The sequence below is a fragment of the Aethalodelphis obliquidens genome, unplaced genomic scaffold (genome assembly GCF_003676395.1).
Source record: "Aethalodelphis obliquidens isolate GAN/ISIS:26980383/991018 unplaced genomic scaffold, ASM367639v1 scaffold7, whole genome shotgun sequence".
NCBI classification, from domain to species: domain Eukaryota; kingdom Metazoa; phylum Chordata; class Mammalia; order Artiodactyla; family Delphinidae; genus Aethalodelphis; species Aethalodelphis obliquidens.
In genome coordinates this window covers 6,905,520-6,921,090 of record NW_020837951.1, presented here as the reverse complement: position 1 = coordinate 6,921,090, position 15,571 = coordinate 6,905,520, and the positions used below count along the sequence as shown (strand labels likewise).

Genomic DNA, 15,571 nt, shown 5'->3' with positions numbered 1-15,571 from the left:
AAGCCCACTGATAGGGTTTTGATATGAGTCTGCAAGCAACTGATTTATTACAGTCTCTGTGCAGTGAAACCTCTCTGCTCATCTGTATTTGCAGCCGCTCCCCAGTGCTACCATCACCGCCTCAGCTCCACCTCAGATCATCAGGCATTAGATTCTCGTAAGGAGTGCGCAACATAGATCCCTCGCATGCGCAGTTCACGGTAGGGTTCGTGCTCCTATGAGAATCTAATTCCGCCACTGATCTGACAGGCGATGGAGCTCAGGCGGTACTGCGAGCGATGGGGAGCAGCTGTAAAGACAGATGAAGCTTCACTCACTCGCCCGCCCCTCACCTCCCGCTGTGCAGCCCGGTTCCTAACAGGCCACGGACCGCTACCGGTCCATCGCCCAAGGGTTGGGGACCCCTGTTTTAGAGTGTTTCCATCACCCCAAAAGACCCCTTATGCTCAACTGCAGTGAATCCCCCAGCCCCCAGGCCGCCACCAATTTACTTTCTCTCATGACTTGCCTTTTCCAGACATTTCCTGTAAGTGGAGTCACACAACATGTGATCTTTTGTGCTTGGCTTGTGCACATAGAATACTGTTTTGAGATTCATCCCTTCTATGGCACGTATCAGTATTTTATTTCTCTGTTGCCGAATAGCATTCCGCAAAGAGTTTTACCTCTTCCGTTTTGAATACCACTGTGGACTCGTGGGTTATTATTTGTTTGATATTTACAATCAGTTACAATCAGTTTTCTGATGTTCAGATGGTCACAAATTTTCCCAGTGGGAGTCCGTTTGAGCTGGCTCCTGGGCCCTTTTGCCATCCCCCCGCCACACACCCTGAATCAGTCTTGGAGAACTTCCTTTCTAGCATAACAAGTCCCAGGAAGCTCAGAATACCAGACACCAGGTCTGGGAAGGCCCTCAGGGGAATCCTGGCCCCCTTATTTCTGTGGCGGCCGGTGGACTGTTACAGTCACGGCCCCCACGAATCGTGCCTCTTGGAATCCATGTCCTTGTATAGGCCTCTCCCATGGCAGCTCTGACCTCGGCCACGTGACCTGCTTTGGCCAGTGGAACAAGAGTGACGTGATGCAAGCAGAGGCTTGGCGAGCTCTGGTGCACTGGGGTCGCCCTCTTGGAGAGTATTTGCGGCCATGAAAACCTTGGCTCTTCTGCTGGAGGCCACGTGAAGGAGAATGTGGCACCCGGGCCAGCAGCCCCAGCTAAGGGTCAGATTTGAGGGAGGCCCCTTGGACCACACAGGCCCAGTCGAGTCACCAGCTGCATGAGTGACCCAGCAGAACTGAGCCAGCCAAGTTGCAGATCTTGAATAAAATGGTGATGGTCTTAAGGCACTAGGTTTGGGACTGGCTTGTTACACAGCAGTAGGTAACTGATGCCAGCCCCCTTGTTGATGAAAGGGGAAACTGAGAGTGGAGGATGACCACCCCAGTGCACATACAGCGAATACACAGCAGCCCCAGCGTGGACCCGTAGGGCTGAACCCGTAGGGCTTCTGAACCCGTAGGGCTTCTGCTGCATCGCCTGTGAGACTGATTCTCGTGCAGCCTGGGGGGGGGTGTGGAGGGTAAGATCTCGTAGTGTCGTAGTGTCGTCTTTGGCCCAATCTGTGGTTCACATCAAGTGCTCAGTAAACAGTGGTTTCGATTACAATATAAATGGCTCCCAGGGCGCAAATGGGACAGGACAGGTGAAGAAGGATCATCTGTCCACCAAGTATTTCCTGTGCGCCTGCTGTGTGCCAAGCACTGCGCCAGGTGCTGCACAGGCAGCGGTGGAGGCTCCGGAGCCGGCTTGCACCCCATCTGCTAGCGAGAGCGGACTGTGCATCTCTTCCTAACTCCTTGTTCAGTACCATCACGATGGTGGCTGGCAAGTGGCCACAGGAGAGAGTATTTACACCATGGAAATCAGCACATGCCACAAACCAGGGGAGCTTGTGGCTTGGGAGACTGAGCCAGACAATGTGTCTCGAGGACTTGGCTCCACGGTGTTTGGAACGCTAGGCCCCGACTTCTAGAAGCCTCTATGCTAAGACACAGACAGTGAATGGCTCCTCTCAGAGGTTTTGAAGCCAAAACTGTCACTTCTACTTTGAGACCATTTGTCTTTCTTACTGGCATCTTTAGGATCCAGGAGTCCCACATCCTCTGTGGGAAGGACAGTTTCTCGATGGCAGCACCTTGCTCCTCTCCATCTTTCTCCCTTCATCCTTGATGCCCAGACGGACGTGGTCTGGCACCGCCTAGGAGCTCAAATAGTCCCGGAAGTGCATAAACAAACCTCTAATCTAGAGGGCGGCAGCTGACACATTTCGGGGAAACAGGCCCAGAGAGGGGAAGAGTTCTTTCCTAGGGACTTTGAGCGCATGCCAGGGTGGCTGGGGTGTGGTGCACAGAGTAAGACATTGTGCCTCTAATCCGGGGGCCGCACTGTCTGTGAACTCCCTTCCAGAGGAGAGGCCAAAGTGAAAGGCCTGCCCTGCCCGGGACAGCTGCGACTTGTCTGAGGACTCCTCTGGGCAGTGGGAGGAGGCAGCCTGCAGTTTGGTTAATGAGATGCAGGGTGGTTCAGAACCTGGGCCTGCCCATCAGGCAGACCTGGATTCAAATCGTGGCTCTGTCACACACTAGCCAGTTGACTTGGCAAATGGTGAGACGCTCAGAGCCTTACTGTCCTCAGCTATAAACTGGGTGCATTAAGAACTGCCTCCCAGGCTGTAGTGGAGCTAAGACGAGTGACTAAGGATGGAGCACCTCCCAGGATGCTCAGAGAGATACCAGGGGCATCACTGCTCCACCCCTCAGCTCAGGGAGGAGGCAGGCGGCTCCTTCAGCTTCCCATGGTTCCCCTCACAGCATTCATGCCTGCACAGCCCAGCTCCTCATCCACATGGCAGGTCTGTGCTGTCATCTCTCCCATCTCATGGGACCCCGCACTGGCTCCTAGGCACATCGCCATCGGAAAAGCATCCATTTGTACACCAAAGATCTGCACAAGGCTGTTCCTAGCAGCACCATTCCTAACACCCCAGACCTGGAAACACCCCGAAGTCCAGCAGAGTTGAATGGAAGGACTTCCCTGGTGGCGCAGTGGTTAAGACTCCGCACTCCCGATGCAGGGGGCACGGGTTTGACCCCTGGTCGGGGAAGATCCCACAGGCCGTGTGGTGCGGCCAAAAAAAAAAAGAGTCGAGTCGAATGGAAAAGAAACCAATAAACATGGTGTGTTCACACCGTGGAACACTACACAGGGAGAATAGACGAATTACAACTAGAGGCCGCAGCATGGATCTCACAAACACGATGCCGGGAAAGGAGCCACGCCCCCAAAGCACGTACTGTAGCATTCGGCTTATAGAAAGTACACAGATCAGACTAACCTCATGTATGGTGCTAGCAGATGGGATGGTGGTCACGCTGGGGTGATGAGAAGGGGTGTCAGGAGCTCCTGGGGCTCTGGTTCTCGATCTGGGGGCTGCAAACACAGGTGTGCTTAGTTTGTGAAACTTCATCAAGCTATACACATTTGATTTCTGGATTTTCCTGTATGAGTGTTATATTTTAATTTTTTTCAAAGGCAAAACCGAACCAAACGACAAAGTCACCTTTCAAGATCCCCTCTGTAGTCACCAAGAGTGGCCCTCCAAGTTTTGGGAGGCCAGGCCCCTCTCCCCCAGCACCTCACCTCTCCCTCTCTCTTGCCTATTTCATCCTGTGCTGTTCCCTCTGCCAGGAAAAGCCCACCCCAGCTAACTCCCTCACATTTTATAGTTCCTCACCCTGACACTTCCTCCAGAACACTCTCCCTGAGGTGAGAGGATAGGCCTGGATTTCGGGGACTTGGCTTCTCAAGCCTAACTGCTCATCCATGAAATGCCATCTAACCAGGGAGGGGCCATGCAGCCAGACGGGACGGCGTCCCTGTCCTAGGGAACTATTCTGGGAAACTCACAGCCCACTCCTCACACCTCCTGCCTCTCAGCGGCTAATAATGGCAGTGCCTGAGGTAGCTGAGGGCAGGTGACAGTGAAATGGGGCCAGCTGACCCACATGAGCCCAGGCTGGGCCGGGTGGGAAGCTGAGTACAGTTGAGGGGTCCTGGGGGCCCTCCTGGCTCGCTGGTGGGTTCTGAGTCACCATCATCCCCCCAGTCCTTTCAGCCCCACCCATGGTACTCACTCCTGCTGCCTGGCTGGCTCACAGAGTCAGCGGAATTCTCTGCTGTGTTCTCACTTCTCATAAACACTTAGGCTATTTATCCGGCACTTGTTCTAGCATCGGCCTGGGCCTGTCTCCAATACGTAACAGGCCCTGTCTTCATGCTGCCCAGGTCTTCTCCAGTTGTGGCTGCAACCACTTATATCAGAGCCCCAGGGGACATAAGAATGTAGACTCCAAGGCTGCAACCCAAGATCTACTGGATCAATCCAGGGCCCATTTTCTACAAGCTGATCTCGGCGCTGCATGAATTCAGAGAACCATTGTTTACTGTTGAGAGACAGACAAGGAGCCAATTACAGTCCAGTGTGGTCAGTGCGGGGGTAGGAGAGAGGATGCAACTGGGATGCAACTGTGGGAGCCCAGTGGAGGCCCCTCTCCTGGCCATGGAAACCTCTAAGTGAGGACAGACACCTGAGACAGACTGGAACAGCATGTGAAAAGGCTCAACGACACTTTACCTGACTGTAAGCACTGCAATCTAGCCCAAGAGAGAGTGAGGGTGGGAGAGGGAGAGGTGGGTGGTAAGGTGTGGTATTTATGCAAGGCCTGTAGGACAATGAGAGGAATGTTTTGGGAAAACTGAGGTATAGGTGGAAAACCCGCCTCTTGTTTAAAATGCTCCCAAGATGCCTCATTAAGCAGCATAAACGGGACTGAATCAATAAATCTGTGTTAATTGAATGAAATGAGGAACGGAGTCTTTTAATTTCAATTACGCTTCCACTCGACATCAGTTAAGCTTCCATAAAGCATTCAGGGGGCCGACTGTGAGCCCCGACCCGGGAGTTCCTTCCCCCATCCCACCCCCAACCTTTAATGGAAAGGTTGTCAGTTTTGTGTGATTTGCTCCGTTGGCAGTCAGTAAAGGGCAAAGGAAAATAAGTCCCCTCTGGGTCTCTGGCCTCAGTTAACTCATAACTAAAAGTAGGTGAGTTCAGACTCCATAGTGCCGAGGTTGCCTCCCCGCTTCGAGCATGCGCTCTGACAGGCGCTCAAGTCCTGTCGACCCCGGGCTGGCTCCCGGTATCGAGGAAGCCTTCACTCGGTACACGTCCCCACCAAACCAAAGCTCCCACCAAAGTTCAACACGCCCCCCAAGCTAGCGGGTGATTGGCCCGCCCTGCCCACACCGCGAGCCGGCCTCACCTTCTGATTGGCTGTTCTGCTCTCTGTTGTGTGCTGAAACCCTCCTTTTCTCTGATTGGTTAGCCACCTACCTGCGCTCGTCCCGGATTGGGCGCCGTCTTGGCCGGCTCGCAGGCTCCTAGGGGCCCTGCTTCCTGATTCGCCGCTCGGGCCTGCCCCACGGCCTGCACGGTGAATGGCTGCGCCGCTACCTGTATCGGCCTCCGATTGGGCGCGCGGCACCTCCCCCGGCGTGATAGGTCAGGACCACCGCCCCCCTGGCTCCCTATTGGCTGCTCGGCGAAGCCCGGTCTCCGGGTAAGATGGCAGCGGACGGACAGTGCTCGCTCCCCGCTTCATGGCGGCCGGTGACCCTCACCCACGTCGAATATCCTGCAGGTAAAAGACAACCCCGGCTTCGAGGACGCCTTGCTGGGGCCGGCCAGTCAGTGCCGGGCGCTCCGGCCGGCGCAAGCCCGCAGAGGGGGCGCCGGGGGACCGGGGTGGGAACTGTCAAATAGTGAGCCACGGAGGGTTCGGCCGGCGCGCGCGCCGCGCAGGCGCAGTGGTGTGGCGATGAGCTGGGCGAAATTGTGAGCCGCTCGCTCGCGCACTCTGCGGCTGCGCGGCCGGGGTTGCTCCACTGGGTCCCGGGGCGCCGGTGGGCTGTAATGGGGCGGTGGTGTGCGTGAGGCGGGAACGGATCACTGGCCTGGACCTGGGCCCTTCTTCCCCTCCGTTCCCGGAGCCGGAGAGGCTGAACTCTCTCCTCGGCGTGTAGGGAGTGCCTTTTTCCTTCAAACAGTGCTTTGGGGCTGCCTGGAAGAAAGAGCTCCCCATTGCTGGGATTGTGCAAATCGAGGCCGGGCAGCTCTTCGTTGTTTGAGTACTTCTGATGCCACGCCCTGGGTAGGGGGCACTGCTCTACAACTCAGGGAACCCGGTGAGGGGTCAGGCAGCCTCTGGGATGTTAACTTCTGGAGCTCCCCATCAGACACAGCTCCAGAAGCTCAGCGTTTTCCATCCGTGAGGTCCTGTAGTGAGCGTTCTGGAGGCCGTTTAGTAGAGTGGTGCAGAGCTTGGGCTTTGGGGTCAGAGTTCAGGCCGAGGCCTTGTGCAAGTGACTTCACCTCTCTGCCTCTCTGAAGTGGAACTAATCACAGTGCCTCCCTTCTAGTGGTGACGTGAGAATCAGAAATAGGAGATGTGAGAAATGCTGAGTGCAGTGCCTCGCATACAGTAAACATTGAAGAAATAACTGCAGTTAACATGATCCCACCTTCCCAGGACCCTCTCAAGCCCACACTGCCATCTATGTGTAGGATGGTTGGATGTTGGGTGAGGCTGGGGGCCCCCTCATTGAGCCCTGGTTGCCCCAGGAAGGGCCTACTCATGCAGAGACATGAGAACCTGGCCCTGCTGAGGACTGGATGCCAGGAAACTTTGACCCTAGGTGTTCTGGGTTATACTGGGGATGGGGCGGCCCTGCAGCTCTTGGGCCCTACTGTCTGCCTGCCTCCCCGCCATTCACTCATCCTTCATTCAGCTGGTATCCACTGAGCACCTCCTGAATGCCAGGCCCTGGGCTCGCTCTGCATTTTGAACGGTGAACAAACCAATATGTCCCTGAACTCCCAGACTGTGAAAAAAAAAAAGCCCACTTTACAGGACGGAAACCAAGGCCTGGAGTGGGGAAGGGACCTGCTTAAGTCCTCGGCACCTTCATGATTTCCCCTCCCTGGCCTGGAAGGAGGAGGCTGGCAGACATGAGCGGCATGACGTAGGCTGTGATGAGGGACCCTTTGCAGGGACTGTGGGTGCCTGGAGGAGAGACCTGGCTGAACCTGGGGGCCTCTCTCAAGGTCTAGTGCCCCCGCTAACTCTTCTGTGATCCCCCTGCACTTCTCCTTCGTGCCCCTCATCACACGGACCCTGCTTCCTTCATCCATTCTCCTTTCATTTAACATCATTTTAGAGCCCAGTTAGTGCCAGGCGCTGTGCGGGGCTTGGGGGAATTGAGTGGGGTGTAGAGACCCCATCCCTGCACTCATGGCGCCTACTTTCTAGAGGGAGAGACAGATGCAGGCCGGATAGCTCCACTAATGAGTGGTGTCCTGAACGATGCCCTGGTTACAGATTCTGAGAGGTCTGCAATGGCAGGAGTGTGATTTTTTTTTTCCCCCCACTGTGGTGGGTACTTAATTTATGTTGAGTTAACCCAGACAGCATCCCAGGTGGGGGAAACAGTGTGTGCAAAGGTCCAGAAGTAGGACAGAGCATGGTGCGTTCAGGGAACTAGAATTTGGTTCCTGGAACTGGAGCAGAAGGTGGGAGGGAAGCAGGGCCAGGACTGCAGGGCTTGATGAGCTGGATTGAGGTGGGACTTATCCTAAGGGCCGAGAGAGCCACCGCGGGGCTTAAATAAGAGGATGGTCAAGGCAGAGTTGCTGACAGCATCTGCAGGAAGGCCCAAAGGTGGCGCTTGCTGTGAGACAGGCCATGGAAATGGCCAAGGCTTTGGGGGCACCAGCCATTTCTTGTCCTCCTGATGACCCAGTGTCCTGGGCATCGGCTGGACAGCTGAGAGACCCAGAATCTCAGGGCTGGAGGGGGCCAGGCCACTGTGTGGATGAGGAGACAGAAACCCAGAAAAAGGAAGGGCCTCACCCAGTGTCATCCAGGGGGCCTATGGCAGTACTAGCATTTGGACCTATGTTGCTGGCCTGTTCTCCCAGGCCAGTTCAAAGCCAGCCCTACCCTGGGTAGGTGTGGGGGAGGCCAGGTATGTGCCCATCCCTTCAGCCTGGAATCTGGGCTCGGCCTTGGGTGGGTACCTTCCTGCTGCCTGTGTGAGGCCAGGCTGGTGGTGGGGCGATTTCCCACACTGAGTTCTCCAAACATGGAAGTGTCCTGGGTGCCAGGGACCGAGCTGGGCGTCTCACAGGCCTGGTCACATCAGAGCTCCCATGGCTGTAGGAGGTGGCTACTGATATCCCCATTTCACGGGTGAGAGAGCTGAGGCTCAGGGAGGTGAAGTCCTTGCCTGAGGTCGTGTAGCCAGCAAGTGCTGGCACGGGAACTAAACCACACTGTCTGACCCCAGAGCTGCTACGTAGCTACCCTGTCTCAAATGGTGAGGGTGGCCTTTGGACTAGCAGGAAAGTGGCTCCTGTCTGTTGGCTCCAGGATCCTCCCGCCGAGACCTATTAGGGGGTAAAAAGCAGGTAGTCAATAGGTAGCCAATTTTTTTGCCAGTAGAGAGGCAGTGAGAAGCTGTTACTGCAGCGGGTGGCCATAGTGGGCAACGGAGCTTCACCCCCACCCCCAGCCTTGGTCCCCGTCAGAGTCCACAGTGTAGACCCAAGTCTGTGCAGTGTTCAGAGAACACCAGGTTGCCCTGGAGGCCCAGGGCTTGGCTGGGTCGGTCTCCGCACAGCACTGCGTTCCAGAGTCATCCATGTGCCCGCCAGGCTGCCTCCTGGGACAGGGCCCAGCCTCTGGGGTCAGACCAAGCCAGGTTCAAATATCCGCTTTGGTGGGATAGTGGGTGTAGCACCTGGACCAGGCTAGAGACTTGGATTTTAGTCAGATCCTACCTCTTTCTGGCTGTGTGACTTTGGACAAATCATGCAGCCCCTGGGGGACTCAGTGTCGTCATCTGTGGAACAGGGAGAGTGAAGGCACCTGCTTTAAACTCACGATCTGTGAACCTGAGTGCTTAGTAAACACGCTGTGCCCGTGACTGATGACGAGCGGTGAGCTTGGAAGGCTGAGGCACCCCCAGCCGCCTGGCCTTGCGCTCCGGGCCTGGCTGGGACCACCTCTGACTGAGGCTCTACTTGGCTTGCTGGGGGCCAGGCCCTCTCCCATGGCTGCGCTCTGTCCTCATCCTGTTCTCCCTGCCTTGCCCAGGTGATCTCTCTGGCCATCTCCTTGCCTACCTGAGCCTCAGCCCCGTATTTGTCATCGTTGGTTTTGTGACCCTCATCATATTCAAGCGGGAGCTGCACACGGTGAGTGAGTCACTCCCACCCCAGGGAGGAGGGGCCTCACCATTCCTCCCCAGGGGCTTTGCCTTCCATTCCCTGCTTCCACCTTTCTTGAGGTGTGTGGAGCCTCCTGGCTGGTTTCAGGTTGTCCACTGGGCTGGAGGTTCAGTGGGCGGCCACGGCCTTTGGGCTGGGCGGCGGCCAGCAAGCACACAGAGGCCCTGCTGACCATGCATCTTCCCAGCAGATCTCGTTCCTTGGGGGCTTGGCACTGAACGAGGGGGTCAACTGGCTGATCAAACACGTCATTCAGGAGCCACGGCCCTGTGGAGGTAGGGCCCAGGCCTTGGGGGTCTGCGGGTCCCCCAGGTTAGGGCATTACTGGGAGGCCTGCATCCTCCCATCATGCCCTGCTCTCTGTCTCCACCAGGTCCCCACACGGCAGTGGGCACCAAGTACGGGATGCCCTCCAGCCATTCCCAGTTTATGTGGTTCTTCTCCGTCTATTCCTTCCTTTTTCTGTATTTAAGGTGAGCTTCTGCCCTGGCTGGGGTGGCCCTGAACTGGCCCAGGCTGGCCTCTGCCAGGGACTTGCTGCAAGCCCTTTGGATGCCATTTAGGGCTTGGCCTCTACTGGGGGTGGGAGGAGCTGCAGCCAAGGCAGAAGGTGCCCAGGGAGCATGTGGCTGGGGCCGGGGCTGTGTGGGAGGCCTGGGCCCCAGGCTGTGGGCCGAGGCCACCTAACAGGCTTGTTTTCCCAGAATGCACCAAACGAACAACGCCAGGTTCCTGGACTTGCTGTGGAGGCATGTACTCTCCCTGGGTCTCCTCACCGTGGCGTTTCTAGTCTCCTATAGCAGGTACAGAGGGAGGGAGAGCCCCTGCCCCACGCCCTGCCCACTGGATACTTGGTCCCTATTGGACCTCGCTGTGGACCCGAGTCCCAGAGCCTGTAGGGCAGGGCTGCGAAGGGGGTCCCAGGCCTCTCATTTTATTTTATTTTATTTTTTTTATTTTTTTATTTTTGGCTGCGTTGGGTCTTCATTGCTGCATGCGGGCTTTCTCAAGTTGCAGCGAGCGGGGGCTACTCTTCGTTGCGGTGCGCGGGCTTCTTGCAGTGGCTTCTCTTGCTGCGGAGCACGGGCTCTAGGCGCGCGGGCTCAGTAGTTGTGGCTCATGGACTCTAGAGCGCAGACTTGGTAGTTGTGGCTTACAGGCTTAGTTGCTCCGCGGCATGTGAGATCTTCCCGGACCAGGGCTCGAACCCGTGTCCCCTGCATTGGCGGATTCTTAACCACTGCACCACGAGGGAAGCTCCAGGCCTCTCATTTTAAAGGGCCAGGGCTCCAGCTGCCCCTTCCAACCCAGTCCTTGCTCTCTCCTCTTGGTTGGGCCCAAGGTTCTAGGGTTAGCCATCTGTTCCCAAGGTCCTGGAGCAGCCCCTTGCAGACAAACTCCAAGTTCAAGGGCTGGACAGAAGGGAGGCAAATCCTAGCTGAGCCATCCCTTCACTTCTAGAGTCAGGGGAGCAGCTGTTGGGGTCCAACCCCTTGCCTCTTTCTAGAAGTAGCTCTGAGTCCGTGTGGTCACAGGGGCCTGCCCCGTCTGTATATGTCTCCCGTGTGTGTGCAGAGGTCCAGGGAAGCTGACACTCAGGCGTGCAGGGAGGCTGTGCAGGACTGTCTCTGGCTGGCTCTCATGAACTTCCCTCTGTCCTTGGCCCAGGGTCTACCTGCTGTACCACACCTGGAGCCAGGTGCTCTATGGGGGCATCGCTGGAGGCCTCATGGCCATCGCCTGGTTCGTCTTCACGCAGGAGGTCCTCACTCCCCTGTTCCCTAGGATAGCAGCCTGGTAACTGCCTCCTGCCCCTGCTGCTGTCCCCCGCTCCCCCCACCTTCCCAGGCACTATAGCCCGTGCCCCTTCCTGCGAAGGGGCCATCAGTGGGAGGACCCAGGCGTCCTGACCCCAGCCTCAGTCTCCCTGGGAGGGCCCTAGTGCCCAGGCCTCTGGTGGGCATAGGGCTGCAGGCCCCGCTCGTCTGGCTTCCATCTCCCCCAGGCGTTTTCTCAGCCCAGAAGCCAAGATGCCAGCCTCTGTCCTTGCCTGGCCTCTCAGGGACTTGGAAAGCAGCATGTGTCCTTCTGGGCTGTGTGTGCCTTGGGGCATTGGACCTGCCTGAGTGTCACACAGGCGACACATCTGGGTCTTGCACAGGCCAGGCAAAGTGGTGGGGAGAGGGTGCATCGCCGGCCCCAGGCACTGGTGGGAGAGTCTGGCTTGGTGACAGACTCATGTTCTGATATGGTCCTGGATTTCCGGGTGTCTGTCTCTCCAGGCCTATCTCTGAGTTCTTCCTAATCCGAGACACGAGCCTCATTCCCAACGTACTCTGGTTTGAGTACACGGTAACCCGGGCAGAAGCCAGGTGAGTCAAGGGGATAGCAATCACTGGGTCCTGGCTCAGTGGGGCACATCCCTCAGTCAGTGCCGCCCCCAGTTTTGGAAGGCTGCCTGAGAGCCGGGCACTTGCCTAAGCACTTTTCTTGCACTGCCTCAGTGAATCCTCCCCTGGACCCCATTTTACAGATGAGAAAACTGAGGCTCAGAGAGGGGAGGAGAGGAATCACTTGACCAAGGGTTTGCAGATCGTGGGTGTGGGAGCTGGGCTGGGAACCTAGGCTGTTGAGCCCAGGACCATGCTTTTTTTCTCTCTTTTTTTTTTTTTCCTTTTTTTGCGGTACGCGGGCCTCTCACTGTTGTGGCCTCTCCCGTTGCGGAGCACAGGCTCCGGACGCGTAGGCTCAGCGGCCATGGCTCACCGGCCCAGCTGCTTCACGACATGTGGGATCTTCCCGGACCGGGGCATGAACCCGTGTCCCCTGCATCGGCAGGCGGACTCTCAACCACTGCGCCACCAGGGAAGCCCCAGGGCCATGCTTTTAACCTCTGTGGCCCGGAACCAGAGAGCTGGGCAGCCAGGATTCTCTGGGAGCCTGTGTGTCGACCCCCCTCAGGACTGTTTAGTCCAGACACTTTCCTCTGGAGGGGTAAACTGAGGTGTGGTGAGTTAGGGGCACCCGTGTTTGCACAGCCAGTCAGGGCAAAGCTGGCTTTGGAGGCTTCTTCTGACTCAGCTCTCCACGCACCCCACATCCTGGGTGGGGTGCCAGGTGGGGTCGGGAAGGCCTGGCTCCTTCCCAGGTTCAGAGGGGAGCCGAGGCGAGGTTGGGCTCCAGCACAAGCCTGGGAGGTTTCCTGAGGAGCCCTGGGTTCCTGGTGAGAGGAACCACAGGGCGGGGTCACAGCAGCCGGGAAGTGTGTCTAGGGCATCATGGTCCCAATTATCCTAACGAACTTAAGGGTAAAGCCCTGGATTCTGAGGAAAGGGGATTTGAGGGGTTAGGGCAGGCAATCCTGTTATTGGCGGAAGGCCCCAGCTGGCCCAGGCTCTCCACCTGGCTTCCAGAGCGGCCCCGCCCCTCCCGGCTGGCCGCCACCCACCTTGATGTACCCAAACTTCCATGTGCACCTGCTCTGTGCCAGGCTGTGGGCGGCAGTGGCCGGCAGGGGGGACACGAGGAATGAGGCACCTACCTGTGCGACAAGTGCCTCGGGCTTGAGAGCTCATGACAGCAGCGTGCTGTGAGGGTGTGTGGTTGGGCTGGCTGGCCGCTGTGACAGGTCTGAGCAGAGAGAAAGCGGGACTGTCCAAGTTGGGGTTTAGCAGGGAGAGTGCTCTCAGCATAGGGAACAGCTTGTGCAATGCTTCTGAGAACAGGAAGCTTGGGGAGTCCACCAAACAGACAGAGGCAGGTGTGGCTGGAGCCCAGGGAAGAAGGGGGCTGGCCATGGCACGAGTCTGGGGCTGCATCACGCAGGACCTGTGGGGACAGTTAGGTTTCTGAATTTCAGTGGGGTCTCTCGAGGAGCCAGGCCCTCCAGGGAACGGGGCTGCCCCTGCTTCCTTCAGGCTCCTGAGCCCGTCGTAGGTATCGCCACACCCCCAAGTCAGGTACTCAGATCCACTCGATAACTTGTATCAGGAGTGCTCCTACCTTTGCTTATGTATATCCCAAATGGAGAACTCACTACCTTCTTGTCTGTTTAGGTTGATGGTAACAGAACCCCACTTATGCTGGCTTATCTATAAGTGGGAACTGCCCATGATTACTGGAATCCAGCCAGGTCCCTCTTGCCTCTGTTCTCCCGTCCTGGCCCCCGCCCCTGCCCTGGCCTCCTGGCTGCACTTGGACTCCAGAGCTGAGCACCTGTGATACAGGCCCAGCAGAGACATTGACCCTCTCTAGGCCCCAAGTCCCAGGTCCCAGGGCAGGAGCTCTGATTGGCCCAGCTTGAGCCAACCACTGGGGCTACTGGGAGTGGACCCTCACTCATTCTGATGGGATTGTGGGGAGGAAGGAGACAGCTGAGGGGCGAGTCACTGGACGCCAGGAGTCCCCTCATCTGACCCCCACCCCCACTTTGCAGGAACAGACAGCGCAAGCTGGGGACGAAACTGCAGTGACGGGTGAGTGTGGCTGTCTCCAGCCTCCAGATGTGGCCTGCACGATGCCTTGCAGGGTGGATGGAATGACAGACAGAGGGACGAAGCAGAGACCTCTACAGACCCAAGTCACCGAGTGGAGCCTTTTTTTTTCTTATTTTAATTTTAACGAACAAGGTGGACCAAAGGGCTGAGCCAGCCCCTCAGCCAGGACCCTGGAGGGCCTGTTGCCGGGGGGCCTCACAGCCAGAGACCCTCACAGTGCTGCTGCCAGCCCCCAGTTGGGCGGAAAGTGCCCCTGACGTGGGCACTGGGGCATGGGGTAGAGAAGGAGGGCTTGAATCTCTGGCCGCAGGGCCAGGAAATGTAGGTGGCGTGAAAAATGCACACTATTTATTTTTTGGTTTTGTCAAAGGCAGATGGGATTTTGGAGAGGGACTGGAAGACCCAGCTCTGCGGGGGCTGCCCTGCGTACCGAGGAGCCCAGGTCAGCTTCCTAGGCCCTTTGCCCTGGGCCCGAGAGATGGCCTGGGGGCCCAGGAGGAGGGAGCACCCCCATGCCCCCCCTGCCACCAACGCCATTCCAGAACCTCGGTCAGTGTTTCCCGTGTGGGAGCCAGGCCCAGAGAGAGCAAGCGTCTGCGCTGCCATCGCTGTGTCCTACCCGCATCGACCCTGCGCTGCAAGGGCTTTCTCTGGTTCCCTGTCCCCAAGACAGCGGTCCCTTTCTGATGAAAGAGCCTGCGCCTGTGGGTGAGCAAACCCAAGCTGTTTACAGCTCTTTCCTGTCCTGCGTCCGCTAGTGGGTCGTCTTCATCTCCACCCGAACAAAATGCAGAGGAAGCAGGAGCTGGTGAGAGGAGTGGGGTAGCGGTGCCTACTGTCCCCACCCTTCCCTCCCCTCTGTGTGCTCTGAGCATTCCTTGTCCTTCCCGACCCCCCTCCGAGAGGCTGGGAACCTGCTTGGGTCACCCCAAACCTGTGTCCGGGGTGTGGCTCACAGATCCCCACTGCCCAGCTCGGAGGACGACTCCTCCCAATCTTGAAGCCGCCTTGAAATGGAGCTGTGGAGAGGAGATGCGTCCAGACTTGGAAGCTTCTAGAACTGAACCAGGCTGCTCGGGACCTGTGTTCAGGGCCCGACCCCCCTCCCTCCCCCGGCCGCCTTTTCTTTGTGGAGGTTCCTAATCTGCTGCTGAAGCACAATATTTTGGTGCTTTCTTTTCTCATTTGTTAAAGACAGTGTCCAAAGCCATTCCAGATGCCAGGACCAGGGGCCTGTTTCTGGGGAAGGTTGGTCATTCCCCACATCTTCCTTTCCTTCCCTTCTCATTTTTATTTTTTACATTTTGCCTGAGATAAGCCAAGTGTGAGGTGGTTTGACTTAAGAAAAATCAATGAAAATTGTTTACTATTGTTTTAAAATAAAATCTTCAACTCTGGCAGCTTGAACATGTTGACTGAGCTGATGGGAGGAGCCGGGGACGTGGCTGTGCGGACACACAACCCGAGGGGCAAGGGCGTGGTTAAGACCAGAAGATCGTGCGCGTCTCCAAGACACCTAGTCCCCTCCAGCCCCCAAAGCCAGGGTTGGAATGGCCTCTGTGACATACCCCACTGGGGTCTGAGGACAGCTCCCTTCCATTGAGTTTTTTTAGTCCCAGTCTACCTCCCCCTGTGGCGCTGGCTGGCTCTGCTCTCAGTAAGCCTAGC

At 57.2% G+C, this 15,571-nt stretch overlaps 1 protein-coding gene and 1 long non-coding RNA gene across 6 annotated transcripts in view; one reads left to right on the top strand and one right to left on the bottom strand.

The window, feature by feature from the left end:
• Window positions 1-5,669, bottom strand: part of LOC113619617 (uncharacterized) — a 9,154-nt gene extending 3,485 nt beyond the window's left edge. Inside the window, exons 1-3 of one of the 2 annotated variants that reach the window (XR_003432476.1) lie at window positions 4,195-5,669; window positions 3,396-3,490; window positions 390-2,958 (exon numbers count right to left, since the gene is read on the bottom strand). This is a non-coding gene — a long non-coding RNA (uncharacterized LOC113619617). Of the gene's footprint in view, window positions 1-389; window positions 2,959-3,395; window positions 3,491-4,194 lie in introns of those variants that run through there. The other variant, XR_003432475.1, reaches the window with a different exon arrangement.
• Window positions 5,644-15,571, top strand: DOLPP1 (dolichyldiphosphatase 1). Of its 4 annotated transcripts, none has more exons than XR_003432474.1 (9): window positions 5,644-5,760; window positions 9,274-9,374; window positions 9,598-9,682; window positions 9,781-9,880; window positions 10,112-10,210; window positions 11,076-11,204; window positions 11,690-11,779; window positions 13,843-15,151; window positions 15,305-15,571. XR_003432474.1 is itself a non-coding variant. In XM_027104589.1 (9 exons), the coding sequence occupies exons 1-8, from the start codon at window positions 5,685-5,687 to the stop codon at window positions 13,877-13,879; spliced, it is 717 nt and encodes a 238-aa protein (XP_026960390.1). In that variant the 5' UTR covers window positions 5,644-5,684; the 3' UTR covers window positions 13,880-13,882; window positions 14,278-15,300. The 4 variants fall into 4 exon arrangements, 3 of the variants coding, with proteins under 3 accessions (XP_026960390.1, XP_026960389.1, XP_026960391.1); XM_027104589.1 differs by lacking the exon at window positions 15,305-15,571 and having other exon boundaries at window positions 13,843-13,882; window positions 14,278-15,300; XM_027104588.1 differs by lacking the exon at window positions 15,305-15,571 and having other exon boundaries at window positions 13,843-15,300.

Excerpts from the sequence above, each read along its gene's own strand:
- DOLPP1 (XM_027104589.1), top strand. The coding sequence starts at position 5,685 with ATGGCAGCGGACGGACAGTGCTCGCTCCCCGCTTCATGGCGGCCGGTG. Across the intron at positions 10,211-11,075 it reads TTTCTAGTCTCCTATAGCAG|GGTCTACCTGCTGTACCACA; the intron begins GTACAGAGGGAG and ends TCCTTGGCCCAG. Across the intron at positions 11,780-13,842 it reads GTAACCCGGGCAGAAGCCAG|GAACAGACAGCGCAAGCTGG; the intron begins GTGAGTCAAGGG and ends CCCACTTTGCAG.